Source organism: Natrix helvetica (genome assembly GCF_964273705.1).
Source record: "Natrix helvetica genome assembly, chromosome: 2".
Classification (NCBI taxonomy): Eukaryota; Metazoa; Chordata; class Lepidosauria; order Squamata; family Natricidae; genus Natrix; species Natrix helvetica.
Window position 1 is genome coordinate 41,384,448 of NC_138552.1, and position 23,497 is coordinate 41,407,944.

General features: G+C 35.1%; 1 protein-coding gene across 3 annotated transcripts in view; it reads right to left on the reverse strand.

The window, feature by feature from the left end:
* The window catches only part of TMEM161B (transmembrane protein 161B), a 52,395-nt gene that overhangs the window by 27,910 nt on the left and 988 nt on the right, over window positions 1–23,497 (reverse strand). For 2 of the 3 annotated variants that reach the window (XM_081942220.1, XM_081942218.1), the window contains exons 2-5: window positions 12,847–12,950; window positions 10,633–10,716; window positions 7,359–7,456; window positions 4,929–5,085 (exon numbers count right to left, since the gene is read on the reverse strand). In XM_081942220.1, the coding sequence (XP_081798346.1) occupies window positions 4,929–5,085; window positions 7,359–7,456; window positions 10,633–10,716; window positions 12,847–12,920 (413 nt within the window). In that variant the 5' untranslated portion in view covers window positions 12,921–12,950. The remainder of the gene's footprint in view (window positions 1–4,928; window positions 5,086–7,358; window positions 7,457–10,632; window positions 10,717–12,846; window positions 12,951–23,497) is intronic. The other variant, XM_081942219.1, reaches the window with a different exon arrangement.

A 23,497-nucleotide genomic window follows, 5' to 3' on the forward strand; every position in this document is an offset into this window, starting at 1 on the left:
GTTTTAATGCAAATTTTTAAAAACCAATAAACTGTCTTGTATACTACGCATAAAAGAAAACCCCACTAAAATCAAATTCACTTTATATCCAAAGAAGACTAGAACTTGTTTTTCATTTAGCAAAATTTTTAAAATTTGATGCTGTAGAGAAAAAAAAGACTGCATCCTTGGGAAGAAGGAATAATATCATGTGCAGGTCTTCAGAATAATAATAATAATAATAATAATAATAATAATAATAATAATAGTAATAATAGTAATAATAGTAATATTTAATGCTTCTAGACCGCCCCCTCTCCCGCAAGGGACTTGGGGCGGTGTACAGTTCATACAAAATATAACAGGATACAATAAAATTAAATTAAATATGTACAGTTGACAATTGACATGGAGGAGGTTAAAATGTAGTTAAAGGAACTGTACAAAGCAGATATAAAATAAATTCAAACCCCTAAAAACAAATACAGTAAATTAAAAAGCCCCTAAAATAACCAGATATAATACATTTGCCAGGAGGGACAGTTGAATTATGCCAGGCCTGCTAATCGGAACAGGTGGGTCTTCAGTTTTTGCCGAAAGGAGCGGAGGTCAGAAGTGGTTCTAATGTCGGGGGGGAGGTCATTCCAGAGGGTTGGGCCCATCACAGAGAAGGCCCTACTCCTCGGTGTCGCCCGCTGGCATTGCCTAGTGGACGGCACCAGGAGAAGTCCCTCCCTGTGTGAGCGTATTGGCCGCAGGGATGTATGTATGTATGTATGTAGAAACCAGCTATTATGTGGAACATGAATTCTTGGGGGGGGGGGAGGATGACATTAGTCCTAATTTGCTCAAAATGTACCATAAGATTAATTTTGGTTAAAGCAACAGCAGATTGAAAGTGAGTTTGCTTTTAGCAGAGCTGACAACAAACATGGAAGGAAGTAAAGCCACAATCTCCTCTCCGGATAAAGGAAAGGACTTGGGATCACTGAGAGTGTTCCTTAAAAATGCTCCCCGTAATGAGACTGTAAAATATTGGTCTCTGGTAGGTTTGAGTTCTGGGAATTGGAAGAGGCAGCTTTGCCCGACCCAGGGTTTGGAGCCTTCAAGAGGTATTGGGTTTGTCCCCTTGTTTCTTGATCATCTTTAGTAGAAATAGCTTGCAAATTGCTTTTTTGATATTAAGATTTTTCAGAATAACAAGTTTCATTATTCTGGGTGATCTCCCTTCAACCTGTAGTGAAAAAAAGCTTTAAGTAAATGTAAAACCTAAAGAAAAAAATATCAAAAAGATGATTAAAATATTGGTTTTAGTTTTAAATAGTCTAGAGTCCAGATTGAATGAAAATAAGAATTTGAAGTACTTCCTGTAGTTTGCTAAAATCTTATTAAAATATATACAGATTTTAAATTTAACTGTAAGAAATTTTTGCCTTGGAAAAATATGCTGGATGAGAGAAAAACATGATAAAAGGAGACCTTTTAGACTGGTTAACCTAGGTCAGTGTTGGCAAACCTTTCCAGCACCAAGTCCTGAAATGGGAACGTGTGCACATGCGTGGGGCAGCACCAGAAATGAGAAGAGTTGCTCTCCGGTGCGCATGTGCGGGAGTGCCGGAAACTGGAAGCCAAGTTCCCCGGTGTGTTGTGCACACTGGGAAGCTGAGCTTCCGGTTTCCAGCGTGTGCCAGAAACCGGAAGCTCACCCTCCCGGTGCACACATGTATACCAGGGAGCTGCTCTTCCAGTTTCCTGCACTCACGCGCACGCATGAAGACCAGCTGGCCAGCATGCATGTGCACACCAATACCTGGAAGAACAATGGGCAATGACTGGCGTGCTTGAAGAGATGGCTCTGTGTGCCACTTTCGGCGCCTGTGCCATAGGTTCGCCATCATGGACCTAGGCAGATTAATAATACAGAATGGAGAAAAAGTATTTTAACTCTGGAAGAAGTCAAGGATATTTAGTAACAATGTACCCAGAAACTTCCCTTTAGACTATCTAATACAATAAAAATGGGCTTAAAAGAAAGAGATAGAAGAAGAAAAAAAGAATGAATGGAGATTACTGAAAATCGGAATGAATGGAAACCATCCAAATCATGGTTGTCCCAAACTGAAAAAGCTTCAGTCTTTTCAAAGAAACAAAGAAAGTCCAGTTATCTTTCGAAAAGCACTTGTGGAACATGAAACCTAGACTGTATTGGATATAGATTTAAAATTGATAGAATACAAGAAATATACTGGAGACATTTTACAGAACTTAAAGATGAAAAAGGTGAGTGTTTTGGTAGTTAAAAGGGACACATAAATAATAAACCAGAAGTGTTACTTGGATATGTGCATTTTAACTCAGAAAAGTGACTTGGGACAATTTTTTTATTTTGAATTTACAACAGAGATGTGTTAAGAAGGAATTCTGTGAAAAGACAAGGAGAGAAAGAAGAGAAAGAAGGGATATGGCCCCAAAGGAATAAGAATTAAAACCTTTAAAAATAAAATTTAAGGTTTACAAAGCTGGCTTATTCAACCAAGATTAAGATATATGTGATTCTTTTCTTTTCTAGCAGTTTTAATGTTTTTTTTTTCTGGACTAGAACTGAATGATAAGGCTTTAACAATTCATTTTCATATAAAACATGGGAATAAGACAAATGTTGTTGCATTTTGTGGATTAAGACTAAAAATTTAAATATATTATTTCTAATAGTACTAATGTTTATTCATCTTAATTAAGTTTGATGAGATTTTGAAAAATTTGTTTACAGATAGGGAAAAAAGTAGAGCTTTTTCCTTTGTATTTTTATAAAAAATGACAAGGTACTCTGTAAGTAAGGGAAAAAATATTAAGTTTTGTTTAAACTTAATATATAATTATTTTGGTACTTCTTAATAGACTTTTAATAAATAAAAGATCATACATGAGATATGGATTAAAGTGTTATAGTTGAAATATTAAAAATATTACTGAAAATGTACCTGTCTTAATGCAGGAAGAATTTCTATATTTTTTCTGTTTTTCCATTTTATATATTTTTCCCTCCCCACTTTTTCTTTTTTTATATTTCTCTTGTTTGAATTAGTTTTGAATTTGTATTTTTTAAACTTCAGTAAAAAATATTTAAAATGTACTATAAGATCATATAGCTAACTTTCCTTTCATTTAAGAATTATAATTAGGCCCTTCAGGTTTAATGGAAACATTATAAAGCAAACTATAAGTTTTTGAATAATTGTATATTTTTAAAATTAAGCAATACAGTTTTAAAGGAAAATTAAACATTCTATTAGCTCATTAAGAATAGTTTATTAGATTACATTAGAAATTAGATTACTAGAAAGTACAGTATTTAACAATATCAGGTGCCTGAATGTACAAATGAAACGTAAGTCTTTTTTACTTTTACTTTTATTAATCATAGTATGGTCCTTTTAAAAAGATTTTTAAAAGTTTTAAATTATAATATGAAGAAACCTTTGACCCTTTTAAACAAATAAGAAATTTACAAATTACTGTTATATGGATATTATGAAATTAGTTTTTAAAATATAAAATAATTGTTCAACAAAAAAAACTGTATGACATCAAAACTGATAATATATTTGTATTGCCATACACTAAGATTGAATTCAGATTCATACAAATACCTACACGCTTTGTGGATTGGGGCTTCTTGAGTCTAGGAAGTGTTTCAGACTAGGGCATTTGTTTTATTTATAGTCAGAATTGAGTAAGCAATCAAAAGTAACACTGGTGATCCCTCCTGAATGTATCAGCTATAAAAAAAGACACTAAAGTCAAATCTAGCCCTATCTCTCTTCTTTCTGCTGCATATTTTAAGACAGCCAGTGAATGATCTGCTGTCAGCCAGAGCTGACATAGAAGACAAGTTTCCATAAGGAGCATACAGTACATCAACAAAGAAAGCAGTGTCTAAGAGGTAAATAGAAACAGGATATGGATTATAGAAATTGAGAACCAGCCACCACAACTTTTGCAGAAGAAATGGGTCATGAACATTCAGAGGAAGAAAAAATAATACTAAGTGTAAAGACAGCAGCTCTCTAAAGAATAGAGGGAATGTAGTAGTTTCCTGAAAGAATACAAATGATCACAGAAGTCTAAGATGATGGTTCTCAAATTGTGGTCATATGGCCCCTTGACTATTTAGATTATTTTAAAGAAGGCCACAGATGAAAAACATGTCAAGTGGGACACACACACATACACACATGAATTTTATACTACAAATACTCTCTTGCCAATGCCAGAAAACAGATAGTCCAACTCTAGTAATGGGACCTGAAGTGGGACATAGGAGAAAAAGCTTAGAAGAAGGATCACAGGCAAAACAAATGAGAAACATTGTTCTAAGACTTGCTATTATGAGGACTGGAAACATATACATCCCATGCAATATACTATCTACCAGAAGCTACAGGTTTTTGAAAGATTTTGCGTAGTTATTTTTTGAATATAACCTTTCTGATGTACGTAGAATTAAAACTTGTACTGATAGAAAAATATGGTCTGAAAGCTTTAGCAGCTTCAAATAAACCTGAATATTTAATAGCATTTAGATATTTCATAGATGCTTTATTTACATCAACCAATTTAATTTTACATAAAAATAATCAATATATTAGTATTGGCAATATATTTTATATCATCTGTAAAATAAGGAATTGAAATTACTTATTTTCAGTAGGCTCAAGGTTTATGAAATATTGAATACAGTAGAACTTCTGGTCACGACCATAATTGGTTTCATAACTTTGGTCGCAAACCAAGTTGGTTGTGACCAGAACCTAATTTTGGAAATTTGGCGCTTCCAAAAAATGGTGCGGAAGGGGAAATCGGCCCGCAAGGGGAAAAAATCGTGATTTTTTGGGTCGGAACCCGATTTGAAAATTAAACAGAAGTCTCAGAACACTTTAAAAGGATACATTGCAAAAGCGATAACAAGAAAACACCAGACTATGCTGATATTCATTTCTTGTGAAGGCTTCGTCCAAGTATAGTAAGCTTCAGTTATCAAATAAACCACTGTAGCTGCCACTGTGAAGTCCACCAACCACTGATACTCAGGAAAATAATGCAAGGCTAAAATCAAAAGTGGATGTTTAGTAATTGAAATATACACATACAGATACTTATAAACTGTCTTCAGGGCACAGACCTGAACATCTGTGAGACTATCAGTCTTCATCAAACAAAAACTGAAAGGGTTGGCATAGGTCCCATCAAATAAGTGATGCCCTTATATTGGACCAAGGTATGCCTTGCCCTATGAAATGCCCCTCCCCCCACGTTCAGATCACCCATCTGTGACAGCCTTTAGAAAGATCTTGAAGACATGGTTCTTTCCACAACATGGGCCAAAATGCTAAATGAGCCCCTTTTAATGTTCTGAATGCATGATTCTTGCAGCACATGGGTTTTAAAATATTTTTGTTACATTCTTTTTAATGTAATACTCTCCAGTAGTACTGCTGCTTGACACTAACAAGACCCTAATCAGTTTCACATTATAGCTTTTGTTTGCCTAAGCAACTGGTGGCTCACAACCCAGAGCACACTAGGCAAACAGCCTGCACCAGCAAATTTTGATGTGTATTTCCATTGTGTGCCTCCTTATACTTTTGTAATTCCTTTCTCACCAATGAATGTAAATACAAACATTCTCTTCTTGCTAATTATCCCAGTATTGGGATGAGCATTTAAAAGGGCTGGGGAGTGGGGGGAAAAGGGGCTATAAATTTGCCCTTTTATATGAGTTCCTTATGAACCAGGTTTAAGAAACCTTTTCTAGTATTTCACCCAGTTATTTGGGTTCTATCTTTCTGACATTGTAAAGCAAAGGAAATTTGAAGTAAAATCATACCCACGGTTGCAGTCATGTGATTATCATTTAGCGACTGCTTTGCTTAATGAGTGCAATTGCTAAATGAGGTCTATTTGTACATTTTCCCAAGCATTTTATGTGAGGAAAAGGGAAAGACAGGAAAGTATACTCATAATAAATAATCCTAGTTACTTGTCCTTTTCTCTACCACCAAAATCCTATGGTCTCATATATTCCCAGATGTTTCAAAAATATTAAATGGACAATCAGGTAGTTTGATCTCAAAAAGTATATCAAAAGTTTTAGATATAGATTCAAGCATCACTTAAATAAATGTGGAAAAAGGATGCTATCTTTAACCAAAATATTACATTAATATCACATTCCATCAAGTTATTTTTGTATGCACTCAAAACCCTGTATTCAACATTTACTAAAGCTCATTAAGCCAGTGCATAGCTTGAAGATGGTGGTTTATTATGACAATTGATTATGTAATGTAATCCTCTAATATAAAATAACACAGATATACATCCCTCTAAACTTTAAAGGACCTTTAAAATGCATGGGCTTCTGGCTGAGAAATTCTGAGAGATGAAGTCCATGCATCATAAAGTTGCTGAAGTTGAGAAACACTGCTCTAAACTTCCACATTCTTCTGCCTCCCTTCTGAGGATCTTTTTTGGGATCCAATAGTTAAAAGAAACTTTTGTACAATAATCTTCCCCAGTTAATGGATAAGCTGGATGACATTTTGTGGCAATTCAAAACTCTTTAATGAGAAAAATGTTGCTACTTTCATATCTCTATGGGATGAACCAGAGGTGAAATTCAGCAGGTTCTGGAGAACCGGTAATGGAAATTTTGAATAGTTCCGAGAACAGGCAAATACCATCTCTGGCTGGCCCCAGAGTGGGGTGGAAATGGAGATTCTGCAGTATCCTTCCCCTGCCATGCCCACCAAGCCACGCCCACAGAACCGGTAGTAAAATAAAATTGAATTTCACCACTGGGGATGAACATATTTGCTTCCAGAGTGCAAAGTTTTTCACTCAGACAAATCACAAGGAAGAACCTTAATTCTCATCAACTAAATGAACCTATAAATACACTACCTACTTTTCATAATAGTATTTACTTACATGCATCTATTGCTGAATCAATATGATTTATTTTGACATGTTTCTATGCCTTTCAGAATCTGTTAGAATTGAGCAACTTTTATTGTACAATAATTAAATATTTGAAATTCAAAGGGAAAATTTGGCATTTACATTTGAAATATTCCCTCTACATAGGAAGTTCAAATAAGCCAAGGACAGCTTATAATAAAAGTTAAACACATGAAGATGAATTAAGCATAATAATGGATTTTTCAATTATTTTATGACTGCTTAAAATACTAGTACATGGATTCTCAAACTGTAGCATTTGTCCTTTTTTAAATATGGGAATAAAAAGATATTCCATAAACAACAAATGCTCAAGAACCCAACATTTTATCATGATTCAATTCATTATAATCCCTTACCCAATGCATCTATTTCAGTGATAGATTTTGTTTCCAGATGAAGATTAATGTCTTTAGGAATGGTTAATGGCTTGTTTTCAATGTGACCATTGTACTTCCTGTTGAGATAAACATATATGAAAAACTGTCAATATTGCATCAGCTCTTACTGAGGCTCTAAAATTGCTACTTAAAAAGTAGCATGAGACACAAACACCGCCTTTCATAAAGAAAAATAATGGGATGAGATGCAAGCCATCTCCAGTTCAGCTTCTGCTAACAATAGTAGTAGCTCTAAGACAAGGTTGATTACACAGCCCATTCAACAACTTAAGAAAATGAGATTCTACTCCTATTTTTATTTTTAGGATGAAGAGTTTGAACCTTATATTCTTCACTGATATATTGTAATTGCGAGAGGAACAAACTGAGTTTAAATACAGCAACATCAGATGAATGTAATCGAACTCAAATCTTTCTCTAACAACCCCATGAAGCAACAAATAAGCAGTTTGAGAATGAACAAGGACCAGAGCATATGATCATCTAACTCATATCTATCCATCTAACTTAACATTTTATTCTAAAAAGCTACCACAGGGGACAAACACATATTATTAGGAGCTTGAGTTCTTGGGCTCCCACACAATTATACAGCAATCACGGAAAATAAGAAAAAGTTGAGGAGTTTGGAATTAGGGTATAATAAGGCAAAAGAATATTCTTTGCTCCTTTTCTTCTCACTCACCCTTGAAAAGAATCAATGAAGATAAGAAAAAAGGAGGATGACAAACAACTCAATGAGTATTTAATAGCTTTTAATAAAGCTACTTTCAATATTATGTTATTCAATAGACAGAAATGCTATCAAATTTATTTGTTGAAAAGAAAATGGATCTGTGAGTCTAAAGACTGAAAACAGAGACTGCTATTCAGCTTTAACTAATTGGGTATATGTGCAAACGTGCAAATGAAGTTGAGTTTATTTAACTGAGTTGAACTAATGAGCATCATAATATAATTCCATTTTTATGTTAGAATTTTTCATAAGTATATGTACAAAGCCACTCATAAAATTCTGGAAACTCTTTTGCTGAGTGGCAAGAAATGAAATTAGGCAATAAAAGTTTAATAATTTAAGTTATAAAATTCTAGGAACCAAGAACACAAAAGCTCCTAAAGATGCTCTTGGAGTCACACCTTAAAACTCACAGGCTTTATTATCAATGATTTTTCTATAACAAATTCTTTTGAAGAATAGCCAAAATCACCTTGCATACCAAGCATCCTCCAGATGTCCTCTTTTACCTTTGTTAATTTATTTTTAATACAATTATAACTGTTCCATAACAAATAAAACAAGGTACTCAAGGATCTACTATATCCTCAGGAGCAATTGGTATCTAAACTTTCCTTTAGAAAACCTACTGTCTAGTCTTCATAATTTATTGGAGAAATAAAGTGGATACACAATTTGTATAAACCTTTCAGATGGAATACACTGTTGTAGAAGTAGAAATTTGGCATAGTATTCCCGAACTTCCGGTTGGACCATTAGGCTGTTTTTCACCCTCCCTAGGCTTTAGGAAAGCCTCCGGAGCCTGGGGAGGGCAAACATTCCCCCCTCCTGTGGGGGTCGCTTGTGCATGCGCAGTGGGGGTTGCTCACGCAAGCGCAGGTGGGTGGGCATGTGCGCAAACAGTTTTGGCACACCTTTAGAAAAAAGTTAGCCATCACTGGAATAAGGTGGAAGGAAAGACTGCCTGACGATTAAATTATTTTTAGTGGCAGTCTTTCATATTTAGAATGCCTTAATCAGTGTAATATTTATATTTTGCACAGTGTAATATTTTTACAATTTTACACATTATTAGTATTTTTCAGGCCCATAAATAAATTAATACTTTCATATTTTAACTTTTATTCTGCACCCGAGCAATTTAACTGATATGCTTTAGAGTAGACATTAAAACTGTGGTACACTTCTTTCTCAAGAGTAGTATTCTGGCTTGAAAGTCAACTTGAAAAAACTTCACAGAAGACAACACAGGCAAACCGTTAAACTACAACTGCCACGAAAACAGCACAGCCCTATCTTTATAATGATCAAAACTCAAGTTTGACTTGGTGACATTTACTGTGGTACAATAATTTTAAATAAAACATACAAATAATTAATTTTAAAATAGACTTTTCTCAGCCTTGCATATAGTAGTTTCACCAGTGGATGGACCTAGTAGACTTCAATCCTCTAGTAGATAGAATCTTACAGGTTATCTGAAGTGTTTATTTTAACTTTTAAACTATAATTGGTGTGGGATTAGTATCACACAAATAGAAATTTTCTATGTTAATATTCTAAAATTATCTATACAAAAATATCTCTACAGTAATTGTTAGTAGAACAAGTGATCCTGACATTAGACCTTGCACCTTGGACAGTCACATAATACAGATTTTGGCTTATCATCTAGATACGTTTTTTTTAATTGACCAAAGAAGTTGTAATTCCTGACTCTATTCTACTGTTATTCTTTTTATTATAATACTTTCGTAATACTTGCTAATTTTAAATGATTCCAGATAAACTATTACACACACACACACACATACACAAACATATATATGCTACTCTTGTTGTATTTGGGTCTTTTCCCGTATAAGATTGAGATTGTCTTGGCAACGTTTCAGCGATGTCTCACTCGCCATCTTCAGGCTGGTTTTTGGGCTTAAAGTGTGATCGGAGCTGCCGTCTTTCTATAAATCTTGGTGGGAGGGTGTGGAGTGCTGGCTTTATTTCAGTAAATGGAATGATTGGTTGTGTGGTTGTATCATGATTGGTAGATTGGTGCTAATATATATGGTTTTCTGCCTGGATGGCTCCTAGGGTGAGTGTGTGTGTGTTTGTATACACACACACACACACACACACACACACACACAAGGAAGTCAGCAAGGTAAGTCAGTTCTAATTGTACTCTGTCTTTTCTTATCCTTTTAAACCAGTAAAATGCATAATAGTGACAAGGACAAATATATTAGAGGTGACCTATCTCCCTTTTCTCTGCTTTATTATTACTTATCTCCAAAATATTCATAAGTCTTTTGAGACCCTTTGATTTTTAGTACAGTATCAATGTATTAAATGCAGATTTGCACACCCATGATTTATTTCTATACAAAATCATTTTTAACATATTATTTTTTGTAATCATTAAAGGATATCAAATAACCAACCACAACAACTGTGTAAAGACTGGGAAATAATTACCAACTACCCATACTGTTTTCATACCTATCTTTTTTGCTTTTTCCCTTTTGCTGTTTTCCTGCAAGAATACGTAATTCTTCTTCTGTGGGATGCAGGTACCACCGCAAACTAAAAAACAAACAAACCAAAAAACATTAACAATTTGAATAACATTTGACTAAATATAATAACCCAAGTCCTTGTAATTCAAATAGTAATGTTAAAATAGTTTTAATTATATCAATACACCTATGAAAGCTGCTTGTTTTGCAATATAGAAACACCAAACTCTTAGCAGGCCTTCTTTATCTTATAGGTAGTTCTCATTTAACAACTATTCAAAATTGCAATGGTGCTGAATAATAGTCACAGCTGGTCCTTGAAATTACAGTTGCAGTTGCAACAGCCCTGCAATCACATGTTGAAAATTTGAACATTTGGCAGCCTGTCCATATTTATGAGCACATGCGCTTATGCCCGCCATCCATGCTTTTTTGGTTGTGCTGCTCTTCTTCTGCCACCTACCCCTGCTGCCTCCAGCTGAGCTTTGCCATCTTCTTCCTCCCATTGTTGACAAGCCACTTCTAGCTGAGGAGGAAGAGGATACCAAAGGGCAGCAAGAATAGGAAGTGACAGAGTTAAGGGCAGACAAGAGCAGAAATAGGGAGGAAATAGGTGGGAAGGAGAGTTGAAGCAGAGAACAATACAGCCTAACAAGAGAAGCATGGTCCTTATCTAACACCTGCAACCAGAACTACCGGAACTGGTGATGTTTTGTCTAATGACCACCGCTTTGTGATGGAAATTCCAGAACCAATTAAGATTAAGCAAGGACTAGCTATTTACTCTTTTTCTACATTACTCTTTGAGCTGCTTTTTAACTAAAGCCTCACACACTAAATATAAAATTATTAAAAAAACAAAAGCATAAAAAGTATGTTTGTCAAGATGATTGGTAAGATTCAAATTTGACTTTTTAGTAAAAGATGTCACCAGATAATTATCTGCAGATAATTCAGTAGATAAATTATGACAAACTCAATAGTCCATGACCAGCTGTTCAATATCCCACAGGAATCTCTAGAGGACCAATAAGGAGGCTGCTGTTTTAACGCTTAGCAAGGCCAAAGCTACCCTACCATATCTACTTACTTTGTCCTTCCACCTGTCCTCTCTAGTGAGGTATTTGAGCAAATTTCTACACTGGCAAGCAGCTGCCAATTATGAGTGCTAGACTCCCTTTTATTTGTCAAGCAGCCATCTGGCTTATACAGTCCTTCAACATGTCTCAGAATCATCCATCAATTAAGCTCTTGATGAAGACAGAGAAGATTTAGGTTGAGTAGACAAATCATCAGTTATTAGTAAATCCAACCAAAAGAACACCTGGCTGCATACATTGAACAGTGACTATTATAACTATATATGGAATTGTGGGATCCTTGATACTTAATTATTTAATCAGGAAATTGAGCTTATTTCTTATTTATAATTTTTAGAGTAATCCCTTCTGAAATTTAAGTGCATTTATAAAAGCCAATAGCATCTAACTAGAGAATTAATCTTCTGAAGATCACCCATTATTCTGGTTTCCTAGCAAGAATGTCACAAAAGGTAGAATATTTTCAAATGGAAATTCTAAAGGATTTAGGGAGCCTGGGGATAGCCCAAATGTGCTTTTTTCTTAATTGTTTTTAGCACAGGGAGCTTAATGATTGTGAATGTTATTTTAAAATTAAGCAATTTGTCACAAGTACTATGACTGTCACTAATGACTATTGCCTTTAAGTAAGCCATCCTCTTTTCTTACATTTCAAATCTGAGTTTACTCTTACAGGATGCATATTTTAAGCATTAAGACAATTATACAAAAATGTATGGTCATATTATTAAGCAAGGTGAGATAGAAGTGTTTGCTTTTGTAAATAGGGCATAGCATTTGTCAAGAAATAGATCATGGACAGCATATGTAATAGTATAATAAAGAATATACCATCTATTTCTCAAGAAGACCCTAAGCTGTAGCATAATGCACATTTCTAGATAAGACTGGAAAATATTTAATGTGATTGTTTTTAGAACCAACATATCCAGACTCATTATAATTATAATCAGTTCCCAGACAAACTTGGTACACAAAGGAATAGGCCAGCAAAATATTCAACGGCATCTTATAGACGCAACAAATTTACTATAGTATCAGCTTTCATGGACAAGAACCCACTTTATCAGATGTTTAGTTCTGGTTTCTTATCTTACCTTCCACTGCAAAGAAGCCACCGGGCAAGAGAGTAGTGAGGTATGATCTTCTGTATAATGCTAGTCATCACCATGGTAACCACCAGCTGCACACCTATCACCCCCTGTAGAAGAATAAACCAATGTATGTTAACATGAACAAACTTTATTTCACAGCTTCTCTAAAACCAATCCTTAAATAGCATCATTTTCTTGTAACTGTGAATTATTAGTTCTAATCTAAAGCAGTGACATTTCAAAATGTGGCTTTATAACTGCTTTCTCCGCTCTGATGCTCCCCAAATGTTAGACAACAAACCTGATAATCTACCACATCTATAAAGTACCAAACTGAGTACACTTTTAATAGGAATGAGCATTTGCCTAATATTAAAAATAAAGTATAGATTTATTTTTAGATTATATTCAGAATAACAGATTATATAAGGACAGTTAACTCTATTTTTAATATTTTAAACACATAGTTCTCTATTTTATCTACATTCGTGTCAATCAATTCTTATCAATTCTTCAATTTGCTGGAAAAATCATTATAAAACATCAACATTTTTCCTAAGTTGATCTGTTTTTGAAAATCTGGTGAATAGCCACAAGTCTATGTAAAAGGAAACCCAGATTTGTCACCATTTACTAAAATAAGCAGAAAGGTAAAATCAACAATGAATTCAAATATTATGCTTCCCATTAATTCTCCAATTCATCCTTATTCCATTTGAAAAACTTTATTTGTATAATCAATGAGACAATAGTCAACAATATACTGTATTTTTTGCTCCATAAGACGCACTTTTTCTTCCCAAAAGTGGGTGGAAATGTCTGTGCATCTGTGCCTGTGCTTTGGTGAGTAGTAGCCAGGCCGCAGCGGCAGGTCCTTTTACAGTGCTGAACCCCTCCTCTTCTGCCTTTGTCATTGCCCACCTCTTCTGTCTCTTTTCCACAGTACAGGAGTCAATAGGCAGAGCTGGCACATGAGAGGACTCCTATCTGTGGTCCTCTCAGGCTCTGCCTGATTTTTTTTTCTTGCTTTCCTCCTCTAAACCCAGGTACATCTTATAGTCAGGTGCGTCTTATGGAGTGAAAAATACGAACTTAATTTATTGCATAAAAGAAGCAGCATATCTCAATTTCTACTGTCATATGTAGTATGCTGTAATTATAATTTTTTGAAGTTAAAATGTGCACTACCACTTCCATCATAAAAATGAGAAATCTTTCTATCTAAGGGCTATTGGAAAATGTATACAACAGATAAAATGGTATATGGATTAGAAAATAAAAGACAAATGCAAATATTTCACATTAAACTTTTTAAAGTTTGTAAACAAAATTAGAGTTAATATATAATTTTTTCTTATCAGAAATCACAGATAAAATTAATATTGCTTAGATGTTACATAGAGATATCAACGATTAAATTTGGTGTGAGTTTCCTTTAAAATCTATTTCTCATTCCTTCTATATTCCAATAACTGGGTCTTAAAGTAGCCTTCCTGTGTTTCATTTGGTTGAGAGTTAAAACAAAGAGATTCAAATAAAGAGGTGCCAACTCAACCATCACAATGAGAACAAAAAATTAAAAGCAGTGAAATATCAATTTAAGGATATTTCCCTTTGGATTTATAAATAGAAGTTCAGATGGCAGAAAACTGAAAGGCTAAGAACTGGAATATTGTAATCCAAATACCAAATATCTCAAGTTCAAAACTGTTAATGATTCTTGGATATATACAAGACAAATTATGTAAATGCACATTAAGAAAAATAAACAATTCTCATTATTTAAAATTGCAAAACATCTGGTAGGTAACCAATGGTAATTACCAACCATTTGGTAATCAACCAAGCCATTTTCTAAGTCTACTCCTTACTTCCACCACTGCAAGGTCTTTCTTGTTATTCCTGTCAATATATAGTAATGTGTACCTACTCTGTTTACAAAGTACAGATAGTCCTCAGATTATATACATTCATTCAGCAACCATTCAAAGTTATGATGGTACAGAACAAGGGGGACTCATGACTGGCCCTCAAAGTTCTGGCTATCACAGCATTCCCCACAATCATATGGCTGTGATTTTCAACATTCCCTGCTGGCTTTCCTAAAGTAAAGTCTATGGGGAAGCTAGCAGAAAATTAAAAGTTGCAGTTACATGAGGTCCTCACTTAATGACTCATATGGTTTTCCCTTAGGGACAGCAACGGAGACTAGCAGAACTGTTATTGCTAAGCAACAAAGTCATGTGATGTCATATTTTATGACTGCATTGTCAAGAACTACCTTAGATAGCAAAGAATCAATACAACTGTGGAAAACAATTCTCAAGATTCTGTACTAACTTAATCCAAACTTTTAGCAAATGAGCAAGTCAGTGAGATAGAATGACTTGAATATTTGATTTTCAAGAAAATAAATTTAATTTCAACAAATATGACAACACTAATATAGTGTCTTCAGATCAAAGCACTCCTTATAAGAAATATTTTAGACAACTAAATGCTCTTGACAGAACAGTACTGAATTCCCACTTAGAATTGCTTCCTATTTTCTGTGCCAGTAGGATTCCACCTAAAGATTTCCATTAAAAATTAAAAGAATGTGAGAATTTCTGGTACATATTGCCACACACCACTTTTAGTTATCACAACAAGGAATCAAATTAACTTTCACTAAATACACTGAAATTGTTGGAAATGGTTTTGATATTAAAATGTATCTAAAGACTGTAAACCTTCCCTTTCCTGACACTAAATGTATACATATACATCTGCCATTCTGAAAGATATGGTTTTTTCTTGGATTAGGATTCCAAGCTTCCGCAGGTCTCCCCTTCTACCATTATCTCTCAAATCTATCTTTCCTCGGTTTCCTTTTTCTTCTGAAATGTAAATTATGAAAGGTGCTCTGCTCTGCTTTGAGGGACAGCTCTAATACCCAATCATCACAATAATAGTATCTGTTTAAAAATGTTCTCACAATACAGACCTGTAATTAAAAATAGCATTTTCCAATATGCTTCATGATATAAAGGCAGAGTACTATGTTAGTATAATTGCTTTTCAATTGTTTACCCACATGAAAAAATACAATTTTAGCTACAAAATACTTCATATTCCAATTTACCTTTTCTAAACTGATTTCATGCAAACTGCATTATATTCTATAAGATCAATATCTGACCACCATGTATCTATCACCAGGCTATACAAATGACTATGTTTGTTCTAAGTCAGTGACTCCCAAGTTCAAAAGAAGGCAGAGTACTATCTATACTATATTATTTATGGGAAACATACATTGCTATTAAAAAGGGAATATCATTAATGATAAAATAGCTATTCTTGATACTGATTAAGAATTCTAGATATGATCTGCCTTGTGTTAAACCAGGGGAAATTTACCCTTCAACAGACTTAAAAAAATAATTCAAATTAGTCAGTGATTATCTATTTTAGAAGCAAGAAACCTTAATGGAAACTTAAAGTGACAAAAGTATTATGGTATAGTAGGAGATTCTGTAGGTTACAGTCTGTTAGACGTAGGAGGAATTCTTTCGTGCTTCAATTGCATACATATATGCATAAGGTTAGGGTGAAATAATAAGTAGTGGTCAAGATGAATTTAAATGTATAAAAAATATCCAATGATAATGTTGGGCATTTATAAAACAGATGAACAAATTAACAGACATTCCTGCATTGGTCAGCTATGTAACGTATGCAGTACAGTTTTTTAAAAAAGAAATATTCTTGTTCACTACAAATGATATAAGCTGAGTTTCTTGATGAATTCTAGTTCAGCTATTTACCACTACAGTGTTTGAATGTCGTATACTGGAAAGTTAAAAGTTAATATTCTGTTTTTTTATAATTTAAATTTCTGATGTTATATTTTATCCTTTTATTCTTTTTAATAGTCTTACCACTCACCCTATAGAATATTACACTTGAAGATCAGCTAACAGAAGAATGTCTGATGGCATTAATAGTGCCAGAATAGGACAGTATTACCTTTTACATATCTGTGGCTATTCAAACCGCAAGGCCTTAGATCACACACCATGTCTTAGTGAAATAGTTAGGTCTTAGTATTAGATATTAACTAAGCCATATTTTATGATTCAGCAAGTACAATGGGTTTTTGTGTAAGTAAAAAAAATAAAGAATAGCCACATTTTTACTATGTACCTAAAGCTTATGACAGGGAAATGTCCTTGATGGCAGTGTGACTGCCTCAGAAGATCATCTGCTGGAAAACTAGTGAGCTTCTTTGTAGAGTTGTTTCGACCACTGAGAGAACAGATTGCTGGACTAGACGGGCTGGGGTTTGATCCAAAAGGGCACTCTAATATTCTTAAACATAAGCAGGGAAGTGTGTCTGTGTGTTTCATCATTTGTAACCCTCCACTGATACAGTGGATATAATTTGATTATCTATATTCAAGCTCTTTATAAAAAAAATCCTAGTTTAATTTAGACTTTCCTTCACAAAACTGATTAAGATAATAAATTAGATGTGAGGATGTATTCTCTACAGAGTTCTATAGCTTCAATTTTTAAATTTACTATAGCAAGAATGCTTCCATTATAAATTCTGGAGCAGGGAATAATGGCAACTGCCGGCTAGAATTTTACTATCCTGCTCTGCATGTTGGTTTCCTTTTGGTTTTTTTTACATGGGGCTTTTAAATCAGAGGTTCTTCTCAGAAAACATGGATGAAACGGAATGGAATCCCTTAGGCTGATAATTTAGATTTTAACCAGTACAGAAATAGCTATATAAACCAACCACCCCATAAGAAAACTACAGTCACACTAACCTTTCCTAAAAATAGATGGTCTGGACAATAGATATCAAACCTAGTGGGATCCAAGGAGAGTATTTTAATGAGGCATAGCCTCTTTCAAAACAGCTGGCATCATCCTATCTTTCAATGAGATGTTGACCACATCCTGACTCAATCTATAATAGCTCCCACAGAGCTGCTAAAGAGCCGCAGGAGACAGAGATCAGGTTTTCATGCGATCAGAGACAACAGAGTACCCTATCTACTCCATTAGAGTTCACTGATGAGAAGCAGTCTCAGGCAGCACAATCAGTTGTAATCCCAGTCACCACAACTGACTCCACCCATAGAAAGTCAAGACTTTGACATAACAATTTGCTAATAAGATCGCTCAGGTTTACCAAATAGTCAGAGGTTAGGTGGGAAGGTGTTTGCTGACCCTTCTCCTACAGAAAATTGGCCAGCCTATAAAGCAATTGGCATTACAGGCAATTTTTCTTCCACTCTCTCTCTCAGATCTTAGAAAAACCAGGGACCAATCTGACCAAAAGGGAAAGGCTACTTGATAGGGCTGCAGCCAAGTGGCCAAGATGCCATCCATAAAATCACTGGGATAATTTTCAAGGCTCTAACATAAACCATCAAGATCCATAAAATGCCCAGGCATGTATCATCTTAATCAGCTGATTTTCGCTGTGGGATCCCAAGAGGTAATCAATCTCACCAGGACCAAGAGATTATCTGATCATAACAAAGGGTTTGTGGAAATGCCCTTTGTAGCTAGATAATATATCTGATTTGAGAGTGTCTAACATGTGCCTGCCTACATGTATTAGGTCCCAAGATTAGTTAGAACTTATGGTCACTATGAATGCCGACCAGCAGAATACCAAATTTAGTTTTGGAAATGCATTCAGAATTGACCTTATAACAATTCCAAATATTTTAAACCTCAGCAAAATATTTACTCAGTTCAAAAGCAGTAGATGTGCTTTAAATTAATTGCAGCTTCTGAACTACCTTCAAAAGCTGCCATTATTGTCAGACTACCTCTATGTTATCAAGTAACATATAGACAGCTCACAACTTATGACCAGTTGCTTAGCTCAGACACTTGGCAATTGGGCCACATTTATGGCCGTTTGCAGCATCCCATGGCCATGGGATCATGTTTTGCTGAAAACTGGCATTTACTTCCAGATTTCGGCAAAATCATGTCTATAGGTAACTATTGGTTTGATTGACTTCATTTTATGATCACTGTGTTTGCCTAATGACCACAAAAAAGGGCCCAGTTTATGACCGTGATTGGCAGTTGTAAGTTGAGGACTACTGAAAAGCTGTTTAAGTCTAACCATTTCAGGGAGACTGAATTTTCCCTTCCTACACAGGGTGTATTTTGTGAGGAACAAGTTTCACCTATGCAAACCTAAGTCAATTAATAAACATAAATTATGGCTCCCAAGTCTCTTCATTCAAATGATTCTACATGTTACTATGCTCAATGGTGATGCTGCGAAAAGGTCGAGGAGAATCAGTAGAATTAAGTTTCCCATTTTAATTCACGATAAGGGAGATCATTACATTAAGCAAGGCTAGATCTGAATTCAACTGAAATTGCACTACAAAATCTACTTCATCAAAGAAATTCTCAAATTGCTTACCCACTGTGTGTTAGATTATCTTAGCCAGTCTATCTAAAAGGAAAGTTAGTTTTTTCCACTGAAATAATTCAACTTTAAAAAGATCCACTAAGTTACAGCAGTGGAGATAAATTAGTAATTGTTGTTTTTCTTAATCTGAAATTTTAAGGGAATGGGGAGAAAGACATTTATTTATTTAATGTATATGCCAATATGCCATTGATAAGGTAACTTTTAAATTCAGAGTTGCCTTCTTCTTTGATAAATAAAGTTTGCAATTCATCAATAATTCTTATGATACTCAGAGTCCAGAGAGATTTTCTTAAACATCTTCAAGGTAACAAAAATACCCCACTATCATAAGATACATTAAGGAGCTGTAATGATTTGTTATATATTAAAAATAACTACAATAGTTTGTTAACTTTTCCTGGGAATACAGTATACTGTACGTCCTTAAGAGGTGCCACAGGTGCCACGCAGAGCCATCTCTCGGGACACGCGAGCTGTCGCCCGTTGCTAATCCAGGTTCCGATGCACTGGCAAGGTGGTCTTCATATGCATGGGAGTGCTAGAAACTGAAAGAGCAGCCACATGCACGTGCCGGGTGGCTGCTCTTCCAGTTTCTAGTGCACCGGCCACCTAGTCTTATGGTTTCTGGTGCTCTGGCCAACTGGTCTTCACACGCGGAGCGCCAGAAGAGCAGCTGCCCGGTGTGCATGTGCACTCCGGGTGGCTGCTGTTCCAGTTTCCGGTGTGCGCATGTGCATGTGCACCAGCCAGCTGGTCTTCATGCATGCCAGAAACCAGAGGACCAGCTGGCCGATGCACATGTGCGTGCTGGAAACCGGAAGAGCAGCTGCCTGGTGTGCACATGCATACCAGGCGGCTGCTCATTTGGTTTCCGGCACACGCACTAACACACATTCTCGTTTGCTGAAAAGGTTGGCCAACACTGGAATAGGGTCTCCTGCTTGAGCAAGGGATTGAACCAAAAGACTTCCAAGATCCCCTCCAACTGTTATTCTGTTATACATTCTATTGAACTTATTTTGTAAAAACAATTGTGAATCAATATTGTTTATCAATAAACTGTACTCTTTTTCAAAGCTTTTACCATTAAATAAATGTTAATCATATTTTTTTGAGATAAATCATCATCAAATATAGTACAAAAATAAAGTAAGCGTAACAGTCATATTACTAAACCTCTTACAGAAAATAATTGTACTTTTTCAAGGGCAAGGAAACTAAATATTTTTGTGCCCGATATTAACCTAAGCGACTATTTATTTGGGACAATATGAAACAGCAATAGCAAACAATATCTATAAGTCAACAGTAAGGGATCATATCATGCCAGGTACATTTTCTAGGTTGATGGAACAGATTAAATATGAAGGGCATGAAATAACAAAGTAAGTTTAGGAGGGAGGAGTAATGGGGAGAGAGAGAGAGCAAACACATTTGGCCAGGAAAATAACCCAGAAAACATGACTACAAATTCAGTTTCTGCGGATATTTATCTTTTTTATTGTATGAAGAAAAAGATCCTTGGGTCAGGATAAGCTGCTTTTGAGATTGTGTCAGTACCAATGTACTCTAAAGGGCCAGAAAAACTAAAACCAAGAATTCTGCTATATGCACCACGTCCTTAGACATATCCACCTATTTTTGAAGACAGGACTTTATTTCTAACATTCACAAAATTCATGTGTTATATAGTATAGAGATGGCAGCCTTTTTTCCTATGGAAAGTTCTGGGTGGTAATCTGAGAAGGAAATATGTCAGTGTTGGAGCATAGGTTCATTTTTCTCTTTTTTGATATAGAGCTTGTGCTTCTACTCAAGCAACAGCTGTTTTAATACTAGCTCCTTTTGTGTCTGGCAGCATGACCAAACATTATCCACCCTTACCCAATAATATGCTTAGCAAAGGCCCTTTAACTTACTTTTGACTGATTTTAATCTTCCCATATAATTTTAATAACTTGAATTTTGTATATTGCATTTGTTGCTTAGATTTCATAATGTTGGGAATATACACCTTAGAAATAAAATATATGGCATGAGGCAAGAAGATTAAGTCTGATACATATATATCTTACCCACATTATATTTAACTACCGTAGCTGGATACCAGTTCTCTGCTACAAAACTATGTGATCGGGCTTGCTAAACCGACACTTAGAGTTTGAAAATGCCCCCAGAGGCCTCTTCTATCTTATCTCCTTCTCTCCCTCAGGCTGGCCCTATTGATCCTCTCCTATCCCCTTCTCTCCCTCAGGCTTGCCCCCCAGAGGCCTCTCCTATCTTATCCCCTTCTCTCCCTCAGGCTAACTCCTTAGTATCAGAGTGTTTTTCAGGTGGGGAAGTGGAGTAGAACGTCTAACTCCCTAGCATCAGAGCGTGTTAATAATATAAGAAATACTAATGATCTGATGGTAATTTCGTAAATCCTTTCTTACCGAGCACCTAGAAGCCAAGAGGAACATACGTGCCAAATTTCAAGTTTGTAGGCTTTATGGTTCTGGAGATTTCGTGATGCTGCTCAAGTGATATTTTGCTACACACACACACACACACAAACACACACACACACAATTCCCAAATGTCACTGTTGATGCAATTTCATAAGTCAATATAACAACCAAACAAAAATACATAAATAAAAATTTGCAAAGATTCAATATTAAAATGAGAAAACTATTTAGTTTTTCATAATATCTAAAACTTAACATAATAGGAACCATATTTTTCTTCTGCAGAGTAGGCAGAATTAAAAGTAAGACTAAAATCAAGATTTTGTAGACTACAGATATCTCATTAGATTTGCTTTTGCTTTTTTGGAGGAATGGGCTTAGCTTCAACTCGATGTTTATTCCTGGCAATTGCTTGGACCAGTCACTTGCCATGGTTCTCTGGAAGTAGTTTACCATTGCCTACTTCCTAGGACTGAGAGAGTGTGGCTGGCTCAAGATTATCTAGCTGGAGTTATGTCTAAGGCAAGACAGGAACTCAGTCTCTCAGTTTTTAGCTTGATGTCTTAACCACTACACCAAACTGTCCAAGAGTTGGCTTAGGTTAAGAGGAAAACAAATAACTATTCATAAGACTGAACTTTAGTAACGTAGTTCTTCAATTAATATCAAATCCTTCTCTGATCAATGAAGATTTCCTCCTTACATAAGATAGCATGGAAATGCAGTGCATGGGGCCTGCTTACCTGAGGGGAATTATCATAGTAGCTACTCACCCTATATAGCAGGGTTGACAGATTCTGGATTACTTTGATTTACAAATTCCATCTACACACACACACACACACACACACACACACCAGATCCTGATGCTGGTGATTCAGAGTTTGAAAACCTGGATCTTTGACCACATTTTTGTTGAAGCCTTTTTGGATTGTGGAGGTTTGATTCTCTTTCCTATCCCATTGTTGTTACTGTTTTATTACTTTACATTTCTCTATTATTGTATTATTTTTTCTTATTTTCAATATTGTTATTTGTGAGGTGCCCAGAGTCATTGGGAGTTGGATAGCCATATCAACTTAAAAAACTCATCATAACAGCCCTTGGCTACCTGGGCAAGTGTATAAATAAAAATTCATGTTTCCATTAATGTCAGTACTATGTCAGTAACATTGTAACCTTTTATATTCTTTACACCTTTTGTATGGTTTAACTTCCATTATGGCAAATGAATTATATTGACTAATCAATACCGAATAAGCAAATATTTCAATTATCTTGTCTGAAAAAAAAATAACTGAAAACCAAGAGTAACTTTTTTGAGTACTAAATTAAACAAAAATGTTTGTCTTCTTTTCTGACATTTGTGATTAAACTGTACTGCTGAACATCCACATCTAAATTATTTTACATCAAAACTATTACCAATTAAATGAATCATCCAAAATTTCTTATGGAGTAATAACATATGCTAATCATTAATTACTGGATTCCTTTCTGTTGTTTACAAGTATAAACATGCCACAGCCTACTTACCAAGGCCAATCATATTATTAACACAGAAAAAGCCGTGGAAAAGATTCAAGAGTTGAAGAAAGGCAAGCAACATAGAAGCCTGTTCAAGTTGGACTCCTCTTCCCTACATAGTAAATTACAGTATCACCAGTTGTCCTATGGGAAGGATCATAAGCTTGTTTTAAATAATACATATTGCATTTTTATTTACAGCAGTTTATATTGT